We start from the raw sequence: 21133 nt of genomic DNA, 5'->3' as shown, positions 1-21133 counted from the left end.
CTACCCTTGCTTTGGGTAAACCCACACCACACGAATAAAGTTGGGTTAAACAGAAACAATGGAAACTCGTTCTAAGGGTTGCAGGAGTTGGAATTCATAGGTACAACCACGTCACATACATACATACATACATACATACACTGAATCAGTATGATTCTGTCTTAGAACCGCGTTAACGGTCCACATGTCAGTGGAATATTCAGCCACTTGCATTATAATTCAATGAACAGTTCGGTTAATCGAATAATCGAAGATCCATTTACTTATTAATACATGCTTGTGTGTATATATTTGGACGTGTTTATATATGCACGTATATGACGTCTGTTGATTCGAGGTTTGTGTAATTATGCGACCGGGAGTGTTGTGTGTGTGTATATATATATATATGTGTGTGTATATATATACATAAACATATATATATACAGCGATGAGAGAATACGAATGGATGTATTTACGTTTCCATAATACATGTATTTGACATATTTATTACAGGAAGGGGTGATAAGGAAGACTAGGGTGGGAACAACATGAAGGAAACGATCAGGAATTGAAAATATAGATAGAGAAAACTATGACTGCTACACACACACATATATATAGTTATAATTTTCTTCCGAAACACACAATATAAATATGAAATGATGCGTTAATGTCACCATATATATATATATATATATATATATATGGTGACATTAACGCATCATTTCATATAAATTCATAGATGCTAACATGCTATAGACGCACGTAGAGTATTTATATAAAAAGACAAACGTACACGGAAACATGACACCTACACATGTGTATGAATGCGAATACATACATATATGTTTGTATATATATTTATATATATATATATATACACACAGGCGATCTTTCGCTTTTGCCATATATATGTATGTATGTATGTACATGCAATGAGTCACGTACATAACGGTAGTGATCGATTTATAGAAGCCTATAGGTTTCGATGTACAACAGACCTTCCCCGAAATACTAAGAGAGCCAGACGGATACGGAAACATAAATACACATCACATGGATGTGTGTGTGTGTGTGTGTGTGTGTGTGTGTGTGTGTGTGTGTGTGTGTGTGTGTGTGTGTGTGTGACACACCAAGAAAGACAAAAAAAGAGACACACACAAACAGGGAGAAGTACATCACCACACACATACAGTGTCTTTGCCTTAACATTCAACTCCTGGAACGATAAGAAGAACTCACCTGATTGTCTTGGAACCTTTCGTTTTAGCGATTGGAATAAATTTCTTGGAACACACTTTGCCCATGTCTCTCCGGTTCTTTCTGTTATTTTGTTTTCTTTTCCTTTCTTTCGGCAGACTGAATGATGCTGCTTAATGCAGTGAGAAAGACGAAGGTGGAGTGAGGTGAAGGAAGAGGAGTAGTGATCGTGCAGACGATGTATTACAGCAGCAGCAATAACAACAACACTTGTGTAACCACTATTACTACCACTACTATTGCTACTACTATTACTACTTAGTACTAGTAGTATAGTAAATACGAAGGGAGGCCACTGGGTCTCAATCAGCAGGCGCGCGATTTCTCTTATTGTGTTTTTGAAAATACAATATGGGTGTGGATATATATATATATATATATATATATACACACAAAGGCGCGTCTATGTGTACAATGAGTCGCTTTTTCTACGACACTATAGCTTTTATTGCTTTCTTCTTTCTTTCTGTTTATTATAACCTATCTTTTTTTTCTTTCTCACACACCATCTGCCGTTTAGATCCTTCTATCTACCATTCATGGACGTCCTTCCCTCTTTCTCCCCACCCATACATATACACATATACCTATATATCTATATATCTATCTATATACATATACCTATCTATCTATCTATATTTATATATGTGTGTATATACACACATAATGGGGAAGTGATTGAATGTACATGAAACTGACAACGCACATCTCAACCAATTCGTCTGACAATCTCATTTACACAAAGAGAGTGTTTTTACAATTAATTGGTAATTAATCGAGGTTATGACCAGCGACTTCGTGATATAATTGAACGGATATAATGAATTTCCAATGTCCCTCCATGCAGAAAATATATTTACTTTACGATACACACATAATGTCGGAATGTGCTGCTTATGGCCTTCTATAGACGAAACTATTTAATATTGTCATTGCTCTCCTGTTTAGATCTCCCCCCCCCATCTCTCTCTCTCTCTCTCTTTCTCTAATTCTGTCGTTACAGTTCTCCCGCTCTTTCCAAAACAAACAAATATATATTTTTTCATCCCAATATTACACCCAGTGAACTATGGAAGTCTGACGGCGCCAAAATTGATACCGTTTTTTTGTTTGTTTGTTGGTTGTTATTGTTAAACTCTATCATCTAGCATCTTTCGAACCAACGATGGAGCTTCTATGTGAAAACATCTAAGACAATGTGGTGTTATCTGAGAGCAAATTGGCTATTATTTCTAGCAGGACGAGCTGTCGCAAGCCCTATGATTTTTTTTTTTTCAAAAAGACGACGGTTACGGTTGGAACGCTTTTGACCAGAGCAGACTTGGAGCAAAACAAAAAATTCCTTCTTTGCGCACAGTAACGTTGCCATTCTATTACATCGTGAACATTTAATTGAATTCTGAAGATTAGAGAGAGAGAGAGAGAGGAACAATGGGATGTGAAGTTCATACATTTCCCAGCACAGTTACCATCAACCACCCCTACCCTCATCTCTCACTTTCTTCCCTCCCCATCCACTCTTTCTGACCTCACACTCTCTTCAACTCCCCTCTCCGTACATTGAAGGCATACCCTGACACCTTTATCTCACTTTCCAGCGCCACCCTAATTAATAGCACCAACCCTTATATAATGCCCTGTATCTTCTCTACAGCAACAAACCTGTCATACTTTACTCTCTCTCGACAACATTCTCACACAGTTTAGGAGACTCTTTAGTGCAAGTTAGATGAAAACTAATGCTGGTGCCATGAAGGAACACACCAAGCACACACTGTAAAAGTGGTTGGCGCTAGGAGGAGCATCCAACCAAATACAAGGACTGGGAATAGAGTACAGGGTTTTACCATACCTGACAAGTGTTTACCATCAGAAACGGTGGTTGCTGTTGAGGAACTGAGAGCAAGTTGTTGCCTCTGTCAGGAAGATGAAAGAGGGTTTGAGGGAAAACAGGTTGCTTCCATATGAGAAGCTGATAGAGGGTTGAGGACAACCCAGTTACCTCTTGATGGGAGGTTGATATTGAGGGTTTGAAGGCAACCAATCAACTGGGGTGGTTTATGGCTAAACCAAAGAAGGGCAGCACCCTTGACTCGCAGGTGAATGGGCAAAATCAGGACTCTTTGCTCTCCTTTTTAAAACAGGGCTGCTGGTGGCAAGCAGGGAGCTGCATCAGGTTCCAGTCTTGTGATATTAATCAGCTGTTTTAAGGCGGTGAGTTGGCAGAATCCTTAACACACTGGATGAAATGCTTGGCAGCATTTTGTCCATCTTTGCATTCTAGGTTCAAATTCCACCGAGGTCGACTTTGCCTTTCATCCTCTCAGGGTCAATAAATTAAGGACCAGCTGCATACTGGGGTTGATGTAATAGACTTACCCCTCCCCCGAAATAGCTAGCCTTGTAGTTGGGAAACAAGCTTCATCTCTCTCTCTCTTTATATATATATATATGTTTGCAAGACATATATATATATATATATGTATATATATATGTATATATATATATATGTTTGCAAGACATATATATATGTATATATATATATATATATATATATATATAGCAGCGTACATACACTTTTGCTCACTTTGTAAGTATATAAATATATATACATGGAATTAGACAGACTACTTAGCATTTACTGCCCACAAAAGCCACCTACACATAAATACATGTGAAAGTAAAGACAGTAAGCACACCCTATGGAGAGGATGGTAAGGCCTGGAAGAAGGAGGAAGGAGGAGTGGGGTGGGGGTGGCACGTTAGTTGTGCTTCCAGCCATAATTCCTCTGTTGACATATCTTTGCTCACTTGACCTTTACTGCAACACAAGTCTTTTAACTTCTTCCACTGATCAACTATCTATTTCTCTATCAGCTCAGAGATCATCATCATCATCATCATTACCACCACATCATCATCATCATCATCATCATTGTAATGATTCTTGGCCTTCTTATATTGTCGATTTAACATCTGCATTATGTTTCTTGATTTCATCAGAGATCCTTGTTGCAGAGATAGAATTACCCAATATTACATATACATATGTGTATATATATATATATATATATATATATATATATATATATATATATATATATATATACATACACACACACACACACACTGATTGATTGGAGACAAAAGTGCAATGCAGAAATTCCTATAATTCTATATAATACATCAATATCATTGTCATCATCATCACCATCTTAAACTGTCTACTGATATTGGCAAGGACTATTCATATGTCTAAATATAGGCCGTACTGTTAAAAAAATGGATCGGTCTCCCCCCACCCCCCTGGTTGCAGAGATTAAACACGAGATGATTAAATATTAATACTGTGACTATCAATGCTTAAGTTCTCCATGTTGAGTATAAATCACAACCTTGGATCTTAGTCATGGTCGACCCTGGTTGAGATTTCTTACACGGCCAACCAACCAACCAGCCAGCCAGCCAGCCAACCAACCAACCAGCCAGCCAGCCAGCCAAGGGGAAAATATTTGTTTTAGTCTCCAAATTTTCTCCATTCTTTAAATCTGGCCAAGTTGGAAGAGATTTTGCTGCCTCAGTATCTCTTCCAAAGTTTTTCCTAGAATAATGGCATCGTTGGCCATGGTTTTCCAACTGATATTCACTATCTGTCTCAACAGTATCATCACAAATATTTCGTTTTTATATTTATTCGTACTAAAAACATCCACATCTCCAGTTTTTTTTTTTTACAATATTCTGAATAATACTATGACTCCCTATATTTCACCTTTCACTGGAACAGTGAATATTTTGACAAAAGCATTCTATAAAATAATCAAGTGGTTGTCCTTTTCCCTGGAATATTGTTAATCTGCCAGTTGAGTTTAGCTCAAGGCCACTCCTCTCTCAAGGGCCACTCCTCTCTCAAGGGCCACATCCGTTATTCTGACACAGAGGCTACATGTCATTGCAACCATTTAACAATCTATAGTTTGTTTCACTTTCCCACCATTTTCCTTGTAGCTCCACTGTTTCTTCTTAGTTGCTCTGAATTTAGTAGAGTCCAATCCAGTGCCAAAAGCCTGGAGCTATGTCACTTCATTTCGGACGTGTTGCTCTGACAGAGAAACAACAGTAGGACCCTTTCAATGGAACCAGTGTCGATGTTTCTTTGTTCTTGCCTGGAACACTGTTCTACCAGTGTCATATATATTGTAATGTGAAGCGAGATTATCTTCTATCAATACTTACTGATTCTCTGGTTGTTTCCAGAGCTTCATCCATATTCTGCCCCCGAATGGCATTTACATGCCTATCCCTCTCTAAACGAATATACACTCCATAGCCACATATATTCTATATTCTAGTCAAGGGACTGCTTTGTGCTCCAATATCTGTTTTAGCCTGGTTTCTATAACTGAGTGCCCTTTCTAATGCCAACCCTTTTCCAGAATGTACTGGGTGCTTTTTTGTGGCTCCAGCAGACAGTGCATTAAACTAGGATGAACTCTATCTTGCCAGCTCACATGGTGACATAGAATCTCTCTTACAGAAATAGCTTTAAGAAAGACATGGCTGTTGTATTGAGTAAGGTCGCCAAATGACATAGAAGCTTTCCTGCTGGGCTTATGTGGTCCCCATTTTAAAGAGAGTGAAGGGAGTTCATTGAAGGAGATCTGGTGATTACATTGAGTAAGGTCAGAGAACTACATAGAAGCTTGCATATATATATATATGTGGCCCTTCATTTTAAAGAAAGGGATTTGCCTGTTACGTTAAACAGGTTGAAGGTGATTTTGAAATATTGCAAGAGTGAATTAATAAGGGTCTGGGGCATATGTGAGAGGGTAATTGGAAGTGTGGTGGTGGTGGTAGGGTTGATAATTAACAAATTAGTGAGGAGAGGTGGGTTGGGCATGGTGGAAGGTGTGGGAAAAGTTGAATTAATAACTGACTGTTAATTAGGAAATTAGGCTGTAATTTCAGAAAAAAAAAAAAAAGTAAAAATGATGTTTTATATTTATTTGGGTGTGTTATATGAGGGGTGGGGGTAGAAGAACACAGATGACAGGATGTGCTTATTGTTGTTGTTGCTATAGTTTTTCTCACACACACCTCAGTGTGTGCATGTGAAGTGTGAGGAATAGGTGTATGCATGAACTGTGTATGAGTGTGTGTGTGTGTGTGTGTGTGCTTGCATGTATGCATGTGTGTGTGTGTGTGTGTGTGTAGTTCACATATTGAGAAGTTCTGTTTTGAACCAATTCAGAATATAGTGACATTGAGTTGAGCACTGAGTAAACTTCCATTGATTGCTCTCCTCCTCCTCCTCCCCCTCCTCTACTCAGTCTACATATCAATGCTTACAGTTGTTTCCAGTGATTCCCTCAGTCCCTTATTTAATTTAAAATTAACCTTAATGCTTGTTGGTTTATTTACTTCTTTAACACCATTGTTATTATTATTATTGTTAAAATGATAATATTGATTTCCTTTACTTACCACTGTGACCGTGCCTGTTCCACATGCGATATCAGAAGTTTAACATGAGCCCACAAATCAGTAACACAAGGACACTGAATGAGCCCATGCCAAATAGTTTCATCACCCCGCATGCATCTTGGACTGGTCCAGCTGCTGGTGGTACCAACACAGCAGTGTCTCTAAAGCCAGGAACTTTTCAGCAACCCCCTCCCCTCGTATATACTAAAGTGACCAGCAAACTGAATCCACACAACTCTCTCTCTCTCTCTCTTACTCAGTGACCAGTCCTAAACCACATGAGCTCCTCACTTGCACAGCGACCACTAAATCCAAACCATATATACCCCATACTTTCTCACAGACCAATCCCAAACTACATATCTACCCAACTTACCCCACCCACCCCAACTACTCACTTGCAAAGTGTGACCAGGCAAAACAACGTTTGATGTTTTATTTTTATCTCCAGTTGTTTGTTGTTAATGAAGTTGCACTATTTATGGTATGCAAATATATCTGATCTCTACCAGCTTGTGTTCAAGTAGAACCACTTCATGTAAATTTCATATATATATATATATACATGGTGGGTGGTAGGAGTGAATGCAGGGGTGTATATATACATACATATACACACATATATATATTTAACAGACATACACAAACATAATATACACACTCAGACAAAAACAGAGAAAAGTAAAGAAGTATGTGGGTGAGTGAGTGTATGCAATATGGCCAAATGGTTAAGCAGTTTGCTTTACACCCACAGAATTCTAGGGTGGAACCTACTGCATGGACTCTGGGGAAAATACCTCATACCTTGCGAGTAAAACTGGGGAGATAAAAACTGTACAGAACTATGTTGGGTGGATTGTCCTTGGATTTCAAAAGATACAGCCTGGTCTCATCACACTGATAGTTTCAAAACTAAAATAAACAAAGTTGTTTTCTAATCTAAAATATACTCTCCTTCATTTTTTACAATGCTCTTCCATCTCTCTGGTAGACCTGCAAGGACCCTCTTCCAAAATTCACTTGTCTGTGATGAAAAATCCTTCTCCAGTACTGTTCTGACCTCATCTACAGAATTCATATTTTTCCGTCCAAATTATTTTGAAGACTGCAGAATACATGATAATCAGATGGGGCAATGTCCAGCGAATATGCTGGGTGGGGCATCGTTTCCCATTCAGACTGCTCCAGCCTTTGGAATGTCATCCTTGCTGTATGTGGCTGAGCATTATCCTGATGGAAGAACATCTTTTGTCTTGAAACCAAAGATGGTCGTTTTTCTTTTCGCACAGATGTCGATGAATGATTGAATGACCAAGTCCAAGCTTCTCTGCTAGTTCCTCAACAGTTACAATGGGATTTTGTTCCACCAGAGTTTGCAGGATGTCGTTGTCAAGCTCTACAGATCTTCCAGGACAAGGCTTGTCTTCTAGGCTGTAGTTTCCAGTTCAGAATTTCTGGAACCACCATTGACACCGACTTACACTTATAGTCTGATCCCCATATACTGCATTAATATTCCTTGCACTTTCCATTGCATTGTTGCCTTTATAAAACAAAATATGCCGAATATGTTCTTTTGTCACTTTGAAAAAATAACTTAAAATCGTTCATGCAACTGAAAAAAACGCATTATTTATGGGATGACCCAATATGTGTGTGTGTGTGTGTGTGTGTTACACACAAGCACACATACACACAAATGCATATATATATATATGTTTATACACACACAAAAAAAAATCACATATATACACACATGCTTGTGAGATATAATGTTTACAATTATGGCTGATAATTATTCTCAGCTGTTTCACGAAACATACACATAATTGATCGAGGGTGATGGCTGTTCTAGCAGGGTGGTTTGTTTTTTATTGTTTAGTTCAACATGGGTTCTGATCAAAGACATTGTTGGTAGAAGAGGTAAGTGGGGCAGAGGGGTCTAGTGGTAGTGGTGTGGGTAGGGGGTCTGTTGTTTTTGTTGTTGTTTAGTCATATCTGTTCTGATCAAAGACATTGATATTGGTGCAGAGGTGATGGTGGTGGTGGTGGTGGCTGTTTTAGTGAAATGCAGGGGAAGGGGTCTGTTGTGGTTTAATTGTGCATCAGCCTTAGTCAAAGATATTCCAGATATGCCCACCCCATCTGTTTATCTATCAGACACTGCTTCATGCAACATGTTGTTGGGTTCCTTGTTTTTAAGTGGTGGGGTGTGATTTGAGGGAGACTTGGTTACTATTTCAAACAGGCCAAACAATAATGTAGAGGTTTCTTTATTGGCTTGTTGTTGTCGTTGTTGTTGGTGGTGGTGGGGGTTTGGTTGTGGTGGAGGTGGTGGTAGTAACAGTAGTAGTGGTGGTGTTGATTGTGATGGTTTTGGTTGTAGTTGTGTTGGTGGTGATTGTAGTGTGGCAGTGATGGTGGTGGTAGTGGTAATGTTGGTGTTGGTGGTAGTGTAGTATAGGCGCTGGTGGTGGTATGGTAGCATTGATGTATTGATAATCTAGTACATGGTCATTAAGTGTAGTATGAACAATTAGAATGCATTAATTATTCATATCAATATGTTACACACACATAAAAAATAGGCAGACAGGCAGGCACGCGCGCGCACACACACACACACACACACACATGAAGGAGGGGGATGAATGTCTGAATGTGTAATGGAGGATTTAATAATTACTCATTAGGAGTAAACATTACTAATTATATAAATGGGTTTGGAGTAGCAGGCAAAATAGGGAGGAGATATCATCAATGCCAGGGCTATGAAGAGCCACCACCACCACATCAGTTTATATCATGTCAACAACATTGTGTTAAACAAGACACTTAACTGACAGCAGTTCAGTGAATCCGGCTGCGAAGAGGTACCACAGTGCGGTATAGTTCAGTGTACTGTGTCCATGGCCAGCACAATCGTTGACAGACTAGTCTACATAGTTGTAAGTAGGTACGACACTGTAGTATAATTCACCGTACTGTGTCCATGACTGACACAGTTAACTGTCAACAGTCCAGGCTACTTACATGTATATAGGTACATGTATATGTAGGTACATGTATATAGGTACCCCAATGAGGTATTGTTTATTGTATTGTGTCCATGACCAACACAGTTAACTGTCAACAGTCCGGTCAATCCAGCTGTAAAGAGGTGCCACATTGTGGTATAGTTCACTGTATTGTGTCCATGATAAACAGACCACAACCTCAATGCCACTGGTGACTACAACCTCAATGCTACGACTGACCACAGCTTCCATACCACTGCTGACCACAACCTCAATATCATTGGGAACCGCATCATCTATGTCACTACTAGGAACAACCTCAGTGTTGTTAATGACCACAACTCTGTTTCCCTGGTCAGTCAGCCAAAGAGCAAATCAGTCTGTAAGGAAAACACTGTACTCTCCAAAACTCGTCCCTGGTCAGTTCACCTTTATCTAGCATATCCTATTGGATGGCCACATCATTTTCCATGACTTCCTACAGAGCATGTCTCTATGGTCACCTTCTCTCATTTGGTGCCACGCCTACTGTCACCTTCCTTCTGTTACAATCTCTGGACTGTGCTTATAATCACTTTCCCCTCAGTTTCTGTTGTATGATGCAGGTTTACTCTCACATCTTTCTTTCGTTACAATACAAGGGTTCTGCTTATTGTGCCTTCCTTCTACAGACAGGATTTTATAACACTGGCATCCTCCCAATCTCTCAAGCTGCCAATATTTTCATAAACATAAATCTGCACCATTTTGGTAAACTTTTACCTGCCAAAAACAACATCACCGATTTCATCTCATTAAGTCTATTTCACTTAAAATACTCTAAACTCTAAACACTGCTCGTTATCTCTCTAGATTTCTCCCTAATTCCCCAAACTTCTAATTACCAGATTATCATAACAATGGATTATTACTGAAATAGTCATAATATTGATATCTTCAGTTTTTTTTTTTTTTTTTTTTTTTTTCTGGCATCTGGTTCTGTTTTAAGGATTTCCACTCCTTCGCTAAGCCTTTTCTTCATTTTTGTTGGAATATTTTCTTTTTATTCATTGATTCCACACTAATTTTCATTCTGCTCTACTTTACCATAAATAGAAATATTTAAAAAAATATTTAACAACATATGACACAGGAGTGGCTGTGTGGTAAGAAGCTTGCTCCCTCCACAACCACATGGTTCCAGGTTCAGTCCCACTGCATGGCACCTTGGTCAAGTGTATTTGCATTTATGTGTAACGCTTGGTTAACTGCACAACTTGGAGGGGGCAGGCCTATTCTCCCTAAACATAAGGAGGCACAATCTCCTATTGGCAGTACAACTGACCTAGTGCTAAATAAAGGCCTTTCCTTTCCAATGCTGTGGTCCCAATTAATTAAGTTGACATGGATCATTCAGAATCTTTTAATATTCAGACAAACAAAAATTAACAACAACAAAATTAACTAATGAACAACAAACGAGATACCTCTGATATGGAGAAAATGTTATTCACATGATTGTTTCAAAATTCTTTTTCATCATCACTTTCTTCTTCTGTATCATTAATATAATTTAATTATTTTCTTTTCTTTTTTTTACATTATATTAGATCGATTTCATTTGCTATCAAGAAGTCGAAAGTTCAATACAAACCAGAAGAATAATAACAGCAAGAAAATAAAACAATAAAAAGAAAAAGAAAACATGCGTAAAAAAGTCAACAAAATAAAATAAGCACCAATAGAAAGGATTAAAGGAGATCATGTGACTGTGTTAATCACATGACCTAACATCGTTAACCGCAGACATATTAATAATAATTACATGACTGTTAACATTAACAAACAGCAATTACAGTATATTGTTTCCAATCTGCTGTAACTGGAAACAAGATTAATTTTTTTTTAAATTTAAAAAAAAAAAAATTATATTTTGGTGAGTTTCCCTCGACAAAACAAAACTGAAGTTTGCACTCAAGTGAGTGAAACTAATGTCTTTGGTATGTAAAGAGAAAAAGTGATATCTGTACTCAAATGAGTGAACTTCAAGACTTATTTGACAAAAAGTTAAGATCCTAAACTCACCTGAGTTAGCCTTGAGATCTTCATTTGGCAAAATCTTATTGAGGGTTGCACTCACTCAAGTGAATCAATCGAGTGTTCTTGGCATGACAAGAGTAAAGTTGAGATATGCACTCAAATGAGTCAACCTCAGTATCTTTGTTTGACAAGAGAAAATTGATTGTGGTGCTCCACTCAAGTGAGTGTGACCTTGAGGTCATCACTTAACAGATTCACACCTGAGTGGATGTTTATTAGGAGACAGTTTAAACAGAGAAATAAATAAATGGAAAGCGTTAAGTCACAACGCACCACTATCACCATCATCATCACCATCACTCTAGCCTTGGTGTCAGAGTGTGTGTGTGTGTGTACACACATGTCTACTTGTTGGTGTCTATATGTATATACATCTACCAGTACATACATCATTCTGTTGCTACTTATTGTACATATGCCTAATTCAGTATGAACAAATGTATCTGACTATGTGTGTACGTATGTGTGTGTCTGACCACAATATATATATCCATATACCTATTTCCATGTGTATATAGAAAGGTGTGGAAACATTCTATCTACCTACCTATCTATAGTGTCTGATTATGTTATATAGCCACACATATCACCCATGTGGTCACAGTACCTATCTAATTTATATAGCAATAGTATCTACGTCATATTCCTATAGGATCTATCTATATTATATAGCAATCATATCTATAATCTATAATGATTTCAAATTTTGGCTCTGGACCAGCAAGATCAGGGAAGGAAGTAAGTCAATTATTCCAACCCTAGAGCTCAAAGAATTGACTCGGAAAGGATGAGAGCAAAGTCAACCTTGGTGGAATTTGAACTCAGAATGTAAAGACAGACAAAATGCTTCGCAGCATTTTGCTGGCTTGGCACCTTGATAATAATAATAATCCATATTAAATGGCTGTAGAATGTAGATTATTTGGGTGAGTAGGTGAGCGTAGTGTGGAGTGGTACAGAATGGTGTTGTGTATGTGATGTAGTGTGGTGTGGTGTAGCAGGAGGCAGGTGTTGGTGATGGCGTCGGTGGCAGTGGCTGGAGAAACTGAAGACATAGACACAGAGAAGGCACTGTTGGTAAAAACAATGTATTAAGGGTGGCGGGTGGAGGGAAATAGAGACGGGGACAGTAAAAAGGGAGAAGTTTATTGAGACAACAACAGCAGCAAGTGTCAATGGGTTAGGGAAAGGTTGGAGTTATATAAGTAATTAAACCAAGTGTATTACTGGTACTTGGTTTAACACCACCATCTGCAGAACAATGACAGGTAGAGTTAGCTTCCACGAGACTTAAAACATGAAACAGTGAGGTAGATTGGTGACTTAGCCCTCTCATGTCACCCTTATCTCCATTACGGCAGCTGCAGCAATAATAATAATAATAATAATAAAAATAATAATAATAATAATAATAATAATAATAATAAAAATAATAATAATAATAATAAAAATAATAATAATAATAATAATAATAATAAAAATAATAATAATAATAAATGGTTTCAAATTTTGGCATAAGGCCAACGGTTTTTAGGGGTGGGGGTAACTCAATTACATCAACCCCAGTATTTGTCTGGTACTTTATCAATGAGAGGTAAAGCAGACTCGGGCAGGATTTGAACTCAGAATGTAAAGAGTCCAAAGGAATGCTACTAAACATTTTCTCACATGTGCTAATGATTTGGCCAGCTTGAAACCTTGATGATAATAAAAACAACCCTTTCTACTATAGGCACAAGGCCTGAAATTTGGAGGAATGGACAAGTTGATTACCTCGGTCTCGGTGTTCAGCTGGTACTTAGTTTATTGACCCAGAAAGGATGAAAGGCAAAGTCGACCTCGGTGGAATTTGAACTCAGAAATATAAAGACAGACGAAAAGCTGCTAAATATTTTACCTGACTTGCTAACGGTTCTGCCAGATTGCCACCTTAATAATAGTTAATAACTGATGAAAATAACAAGTGTGTGTGTGTGTGTGTGTGTGTGTGTGTGTGTGTGTGTGTAACACATTTACAAGCACCAATCTAGGACAGGAAAAGTGTCCAGTATGCAACAGATACAAAGTTTGTGTCATGGGAGTCGAGAAGTGTGGGGGGGTCTCTTCTATCTTAAATTAATGCTTGCAAATATTTTACATAATTCAAAATATTAACTGGTAGCACATAGCTGATTATTATTATTATTATTATTATATATATAATAATGAAAATCTGTTAATAAACACAGGACCAATTGTCACTCGTGTCTTTTAATATGTGTGTATAAGATTAAAGTTTGTTGGTAAAAACCAAAAGTAGCCATAGTGGAACAGACACACATTTGGCCTGGAAATCAGAGTCAGAAATTTAGTTTTGTAATGTAAGTTGAGAAACAAATATCACAGAGGCTAGTGGTGGTGGGGGTACATTGGGGAAGGGAGGAGGGAGCTAAGTGAGCAACAAGAAGGAGGGGGGGTAGAGAACGAAGTTATAAATATTAGCGTTTCTCAAGTCAACACCGGATTCTCAATACATAATTACATACATACGTATGTGTATGTGTGGGTATAAATATATGTATGGATATGCATGTGTGTATATATATATATATATATATATATATATGCACACACACACGTATATACATACACACACACATATATAGATATATATATATACACACATATATACACATATATACATACATATATATATACACACATATACATATACACATACATATACACACACACACACACATATATATATATATATATATATAACACAAATAATTTGAATCCTATTGAAAAGACAATACACAATTACAATTTATTGCAGTTTCATCAGGTCGTTTATCAAAATCCTAAATTTGATAAATTCCTCAGATGAGACAAACAATAAACCTTAATCCTTTTCCTGTTTTTTTCAACTCGATTTAAATTATTTATTTGCTTGTTTATTTGTTCATTTATTTATTTACTTTACTCTGCCTCTTGTATAGAGTTCTGTACAACGGTTGTTGATTCACACGCCAGTATAAATATTATTACACCATTATATATATATATTGATATGTATGTATAAATATATATATATATATATAATATATACATTTCGGTACAAAAGTGTGTCTACACTCTTCGATATGCAGAAAGCAATACCAGCAAATGAACAGTCGTTTATTTTGGGGGTTTTGCAAACAAACTCTTCTTGACAGGTTTTTCTTGACCAGCCTGAAAAAAAGGAAAGCAAAACAAAAAAAAAATAGTTAGAAATGGAAGGGAAATATTAATAAACCCTGGATTAAAGTCTCAAAATGGTTGACTGAATGGATTAGGATTAAGATGAGCAGACCATTTGAGGAATTAGTTTATTGATTTATAAGATGATATCTTTATTCAAACTTCCTAACAATTAAACAGGTTAAGGAGTTCACTTTGCAAACATGGGGTGCTTGGTTTACTCCCACTATGTGGCACCTTAGGCAAATGTCTTTTGGGTTCAGGAAGCAGAAGCTGTAGACTTGTCAGAGACATTTGATGTGGGACCCATTTATGTGCATAGACATTACGCTTCCAGGTTTTCAGTCATACCAGGTTTGCATAACTGGACAAACTGCTTTCTCAGCTCCACCTGCCTATGATTCTACTGCACCACATGTATGTCCATAGTTTACATTGGGCAAACTGCATAGAATTAATACAAACTCTTTCACTATATATATATATATATATATATATATATATATATATATACACACACACACACACACACACACACAAAGGGGTACTGTAAAGTTCCTAGCTTTGGGTAAAAGAAAATACAAGAGGATCGGTTAATTATGATTTTATTCAACATATTCCCCTCTAAGATTCACACACTTATTGCAGTGGTCCTTCAGTTTTTCTAAGCCCTGTAAAAGAACTCGAAAGGTTGAGCCTTCAACAAGGCCTTTTGAGATACCCTTAGAGCCAGGAACTTTTCAGTACCCCCCTCCCTCGTAGGTATGTGTGTGCCTGTCTCTCTCTCTCTCTCTCTCTCTCTCTCTCTCTCTCTGTATATATATATATATATATATATATATATATATATATATATATATATATATATATATATATATATATATATGTATTCTCTTTATATAATAAATAAAAGCAAAGTACACACCAGCAGCTTGGCTCCCAGCAGCATCTTAGCTTTATCTTCCTCTTGTTGTACATCAGTCAGGTGTACTTCATTAGGGGCCCGTGCACGTACATGGAACTTCTGACGGAGGGCCTGAACAAAGAAATGCAACAGTTTACAGTGAGATGAAATAAAACAATGGTTACAGGGAAAGATTAGATTACACACACAGACACGCATACACACAGATAGATAAATACATGCATGTATGCATACACACATACACGTGTTAGCTCTACCTTCACATACACCCATGTACGCATAGCAGCAATGCGAAAACTGCAATACCTGTGCCAGTAGAATCTTCTTGCTGTCGTTCTTCATAGACATGAGGAGGTCAAACCATGTCCAGATACAGTTGTGGTACTCCAGGGTTGGCAACACCAGGTTACAGTCGTGAAGGTCCTCAATGTTTTTCTCTTTCTCTCCCTGGCAAACGATGACAGTGCAACAATGTTTTAATGCTATACCAGTTAAAGCAAATGTGTGGGGGGGGGGGGGGCACACATGCACACACGAATTTAATACTAACATAGAATTGTTATGATTGTTTATTAAATTTTATTTATACAACCTCACCATACCGTATAACTGAGAGGTCTTTTTTTTTTTACTATAAACCACAACTAATCAAGGTGTGTGAGTGCGTGTGTGTGTGTGTGTGTTTAAAAATAACAAAAGAACAGATGCAGTGCACTCAGAGAAGAGTGATTGTGCATCACCTTACAGCTTCCTTGGAGCTTCAAAAATGAAGTGCATTGCATCTTATAGCAGAAACAACTGTAAGCTAATGAAGTGCATTGCATAACTCCCTGTTTCTTTGTCATTTATTTAATTTACATATTACCACTCTGTACTCAGCTGATGCCTTATTCTGAAGCATATGTATATTGAGTTTCAACACCAGGTTATTAGTATCACTATAGCTAAGTGAAATATTAACTATAAATATTAACTAAGTATCACCATGCCTAAGTGGAACACATACAAAACAAATTGTACATGTGTGCACGTACATATAAAAATAAATGCTGTAGTACATGACACATGGTACACAGTGTGTGTGTGTGTTCTAAGACCAACAACCTTTTAAAGGGCCAATAATTAGTTGTGTCAGTTGAATCTTTATGTCATCCGGTAGAAAGGCCAGTCAAATGTTATACTGCAATATAATTTTATTATGCTAGAATTCCTCAAATTATTCCCCACCAATTCCATCAACACAGTTTGAGTGAAATGGGACAGTTTCCAATAGAATGTATCACTTGACAAACAGAGAGAAACATGTTTCGTGAATTTGAACTGAAAACACTTTTATTCCCTGAGGAGTCTTATCTCTATGCAGGTGGTGATTATAAAACAGATGTTTTCACACACATGCACACACACAACTGAGTGAGTACAACATCTCAGTGAGTACAACAAGTCAATGAGTACAACAAGTTAGTCAAGGTTGGCTCTACAAAACATTTAGGTATGCGAATGTAAGCCAGCTGCACATGCAACAGCAAATCCTTTAAAAGTGCCACCCGGGGTGGACCACCCCTATGCCCCCTCCCCTCCCCCCAGTCACAGTAGTGAATGAGTGCTATGCACAAAGCTCCAGGCGTTTGAGTTATTTATGCAGTTTTACAGTTAAACAGAGTCTGTCTGTTTGTCTCAATCTATCCATCATGTGAAAAACAGGTAAGGATTAGCAACAGGGGGGAGGGCACACGGGTGTAAAACAATGCTTAATACAAGTAGGAGTAGCAATAATCATGCATCATATTGGAGATAATTCTCTGCATGTTTCAATATTATTATACCTCCTCAGCGAAGCATAGACTTCACTGTATTTGCTGAAGTATGATGAGAGAATCTTTAAAGAAATGTACAATACTGCGTACCAGTTGATGTGAAAATTCTAATATATTTACATAAATTATATCACACACAACGGTGTGTGTGCGTGTGCATACGTGCTTCACAATGAGCATTCCGCTATTGTAGAGGGGAAATGTCAGCGTGGATAAAATATTGAAGGTCTTGCAGAGAGGTCACGAGTTCAAATCTACTAAAGTAAGAAAATGCCTTCATCATTGAAATGTCACACGGTGACATTGCCTGGTGTGCAAGAAACATTTTTTTAATAATTATCTACATTATCTGCATAGACATTTAACTTGATATATATAAGGTGTGTGCGTGAGAGAGAGAGGAGGTGGTGGTGGTGGTGGTGGTGGTGGTGGTAGTAAGTGAAGGTACTATACCTTGTAGCTAACTTTAAGTGACACCTCAGGTATTTTGATGTAGAGAAATGTGTTGTTGTTGGCTGCTCTCTCCTGAAAGATAATATTACTGCATCATCAGCATCAATGACAACAATAGAGACGGGCCGGTGGTGGCTGTGATATGCATGTATCATGCACACAGACATACACACCCATGCAAACGTGCATGTGTGTGTATGGCTGTATATTCACACACAAATAGAGAGAAAGAAAGAGAAACACAAACACATATATGTACGAATATGTGTGTATATATATATATATATATATATATATATATATATATATATATATACACACACACACACATACACACACACACACACACACACAAATAAAGAGGGACGAACAGCAAAGTAAACCTCAGTGGAATTTGAACTCAGAATGTAAAGACAGACGAAATACCGCTAAGCATTTTACCGATTTGAGTTAACAATTGTACCAGTTTGCTACCTGACAGACACTCCAATGCTGTGCTTGTGAAGACCTGTCAAACCGAGTGAAACCATAATTGTTAAATGATGATGATGATGAGGATGAGACAAGACAGATACCTGCTGCCATCAGGGAAATAATAATGCTGAATACACAGGAAATGCACAAGAGGTATAGTGGAATCACAGGACAGGTAACACCAAGTGCACAGGTGTGATAAGCATGAAGAGCTCTCAGAAAATAAATCCTCTTATATGCTTGGATGGATCCCTAGAATTAGTCAATAGTTTTTGTTGTCTAGGTGACCTAATTAGCAGTTGAAGTCAATGTTCTGAGAGAATAATAGCCAAAACTGAAATGACCAAAGGAGATATGGTCCTTCAAAGTGTGTGGGAAGGTAAGAAACTCCAGATACGATCCGACTCAAACTGTAATGACTCTTCCAACCCATGACAGCATTAAGAATGGACAGATGATGATGATGATATAGGGTAGACAGAGAGATACATATATGTGGAGAGAGAAAGAATAAAAGAAGATAGAGTGAGAGATTGAGAAAGAGTGTGTGACCTTCATCTTGTCAATGTCATCAGTGGAAGTTGAACCATAAGCTGTCTTCTTTGATGTGTCTCTCTTCTCTCTCATAGAGCTTCTTTTATCTGTTTTACGACGCAGTGAAGCACCTCCATCGTCCGATTCCACCTCTACAACAAACAGACACAGATACTACATTAATGGTGGTGGTGGTGGTGGTGGTGGTGGTGATGCGTGTGGTGGTGGTGGTGGTGGTGATAGTTGTGATGTTGTTGTTATTATTTTGATAATGGTATTGGTTGTAATGATGATGATGATGCTGGTGTTTTGTTGTTGTGGTGGTAGTAGTAGTAGTAGTAGTAGTAGTAGTAGTAGTAGAGACTGCAGCGGTCATAGTTGTTGCTATTGTTGTTGTCACTGAGGTAGACTAACCTTGTTGATCATCGATATCTATATTGCGCTCTGGAAAGAAGAATACCATCATGGCCTTAAAGAACTGGTAAGTCAGTTGGATCTGTAGCGGCACCACATTCACTTCAAAGTGTTCTTTCACGGCAATGCCTCCAACTGGATGGAAGAAGAAGAAGAGAAGGAGGATGTAAGCAAACAAGTGAAGACATTAGATTATCAGATTAACAAGATGATGACGATGACGATTAATGGTGATGGTGGGGCAGATGATGGAGCAAACACTGACTCTGAAATATCTCCTGACAACAGAGAGTGCAAAAGAAATGTTCGGTCTTAAACGGTTAATATAAGTTGGGGATAGAGGCACTTTTGTGGGCAATATGTGTTCTTTTTTTTTGTAGGGGTGGCACTTTTGGTTCTGTTGTAGGCAATATGTGTTTTTTTTTTTTTTGTGGGATCCAGGTGCAGCAAATGGAAGGGCTGCCCCGGGTGGCACACACTCTAGCTACGCTAGTGGATAGAAGGTTGCCGTTATGTTCTGTGGGGTTAAGAAGTTTTTCTCTGTAGCCACAACATTCCTCGTTCAATTTTACAGAGTGAGATTCTGAGCAAGGGTCTTCTACCACAATTATAAGTTGACCACAATGTCTTCTCAGTGAAATTTGTTAGACAAAAACTATATGGATACCAGCTGTGTGTGTGTGATAGTATGAATAACTTGTGGTATAAACATCCATAAAAGGAAGTGTCGAATTGAAAAATCCAGAGGTTGCGGGGCTACACAGGGCAACATATTAAATTTAATACTCAGATTTAAGGAATCTTCACCCCAAATCAATAGAACTTCTGTAAAAGAGTTCTTTAAAATACATACCAGGAGGACGTTCACTGCAGAAAATACGAAGGGCCATCTGTTTGTTCTCCCCTTCGGTACCCAGTGGATCTCGTGGTACAAGAACATCCTAGAACACAGAAAGGAACAGATTACAACACTGACAGAATAGGGGCAGCAGCAGTAGTAGTAGTAGTGGTGGTGGTGGAATTGTTTTGAGTAGCAAACTTTAGATTAATAAAGATTATACGGGGATTACGTAATTTATGGAGATTAACAAAGACTAAATTAATTTAAGATTGAATGAGGAATAAATAATTAAATTCACCTATGACTATGAGACAACAAAAGGGAGGACCTAATTTGAGACCCTGTAAAAAGGTCACAGGTAGTCCTCCTCCTTAAAAATTAAAAGATTTCCAACCAAGTATCCACATTTAATTCACTTTCTTTATAATCCACAATCACAACAAACTGAACCTTATAAACTGACCTTATAAATAGGGTTTGGTATCAGGTTAGTCATGCGCACCCATCCCAATTCCAACTGGTGGGACCATGTGTCATTATCTCGGTTTACTTTAGTATATCTGAAAAGTGAGAAAGAAAGTAAAGCAGTGAGAGCCGAGCCAATGATGAGGGCTTGCTCAACCCCCAC

General features: G+C 37.8%; 2 protein-coding genes across 9 annotated transcripts in view; both read right to left on the bottom strand.

The window, feature by feature from the left end:
- LOC106869078 (inositol polyphosphate 5-phosphatase K) overlaps positions 1-6860 on the bottom strand; it is a 39969-nt gene extending 33109 nt beyond the window's left edge. For 2 of the 4 annotated variants that reach the window (XM_089341498.1, XM_089341501.1), the window contains exons 1-2: positions 6730-6835; positions 1225-1354 (exon numbers count right to left, since the gene is read on the bottom strand). In XM_089341498.1, the coding sequence (XP_089197624.1) occupies positions 1225-1354; positions 6730-6754 (155 nt within the window). In that variant the 5' untranslated portion in view covers positions 6755-6835. Of the gene's footprint in view, positions 1-1224; positions 1355-6729 lie in introns of all 4 variants that reach the window. The other 2 variants (XM_089341499.1, XM_089341500.1) reach the window with 2 other exon arrangements.
- Positions 6861-14970: 8110 nt separating this feature from the next.
- The window catches only part of LOC106869079 (protein hobbit), a 207241-nt gene continuing 201078 nt past the window's right edge, over positions 14971-21133 (bottom strand). For all 5 annotated transcript variants that reach the window (XM_089341492.1, XM_089341494.1, XM_089341493.1 and 2 more), the window contains 8 exons: positions 20969-21065; positions 20518-20605; positions 19665-19799; positions 19269-19402; positions 18243-18314; positions 16279-16419; positions 15973-16083; positions 14971-15038 (listed from right to left, as the gene is read on the bottom strand). In XM_089341492.1, coding sequence (XP_089197618.1) covers positions 14985-15038; positions 15973-16083; positions 16279-16419; positions 18243-18314; positions 19269-19402; positions 19665-19799; positions 20518-20605; positions 20969-21065 — 832 coding nt within the window. In that variant the 3' untranslated portion in view covers positions 14971-14984. The remainder of the gene's footprint in view (positions 15039-15972; positions 16084-16278; positions 16420-18242; positions 18315-19268; positions 19403-19664; positions 19800-20517; positions 20606-20968; positions 21066-21133) is intronic.

Source organism: Octopus bimaculoides, chromosome 24 (assembly GCF_046866305.1).
Source record: "Octopus bimaculoides isolate indiv1 chromosome 24, ASM4686630v1, whole genome shotgun sequence".
In the NCBI taxonomy this organism is placed as follows: domain Eukaryota; kingdom Metazoa; phylum Mollusca; class Cephalopoda; order Octopoda; family Octopodidae; genus Octopus; species Octopus bimaculoides.
Note: the sequence above shows the minus strand (reverse complement) of the source record. Positions and strands in the feature narration are given on the sequence as shown.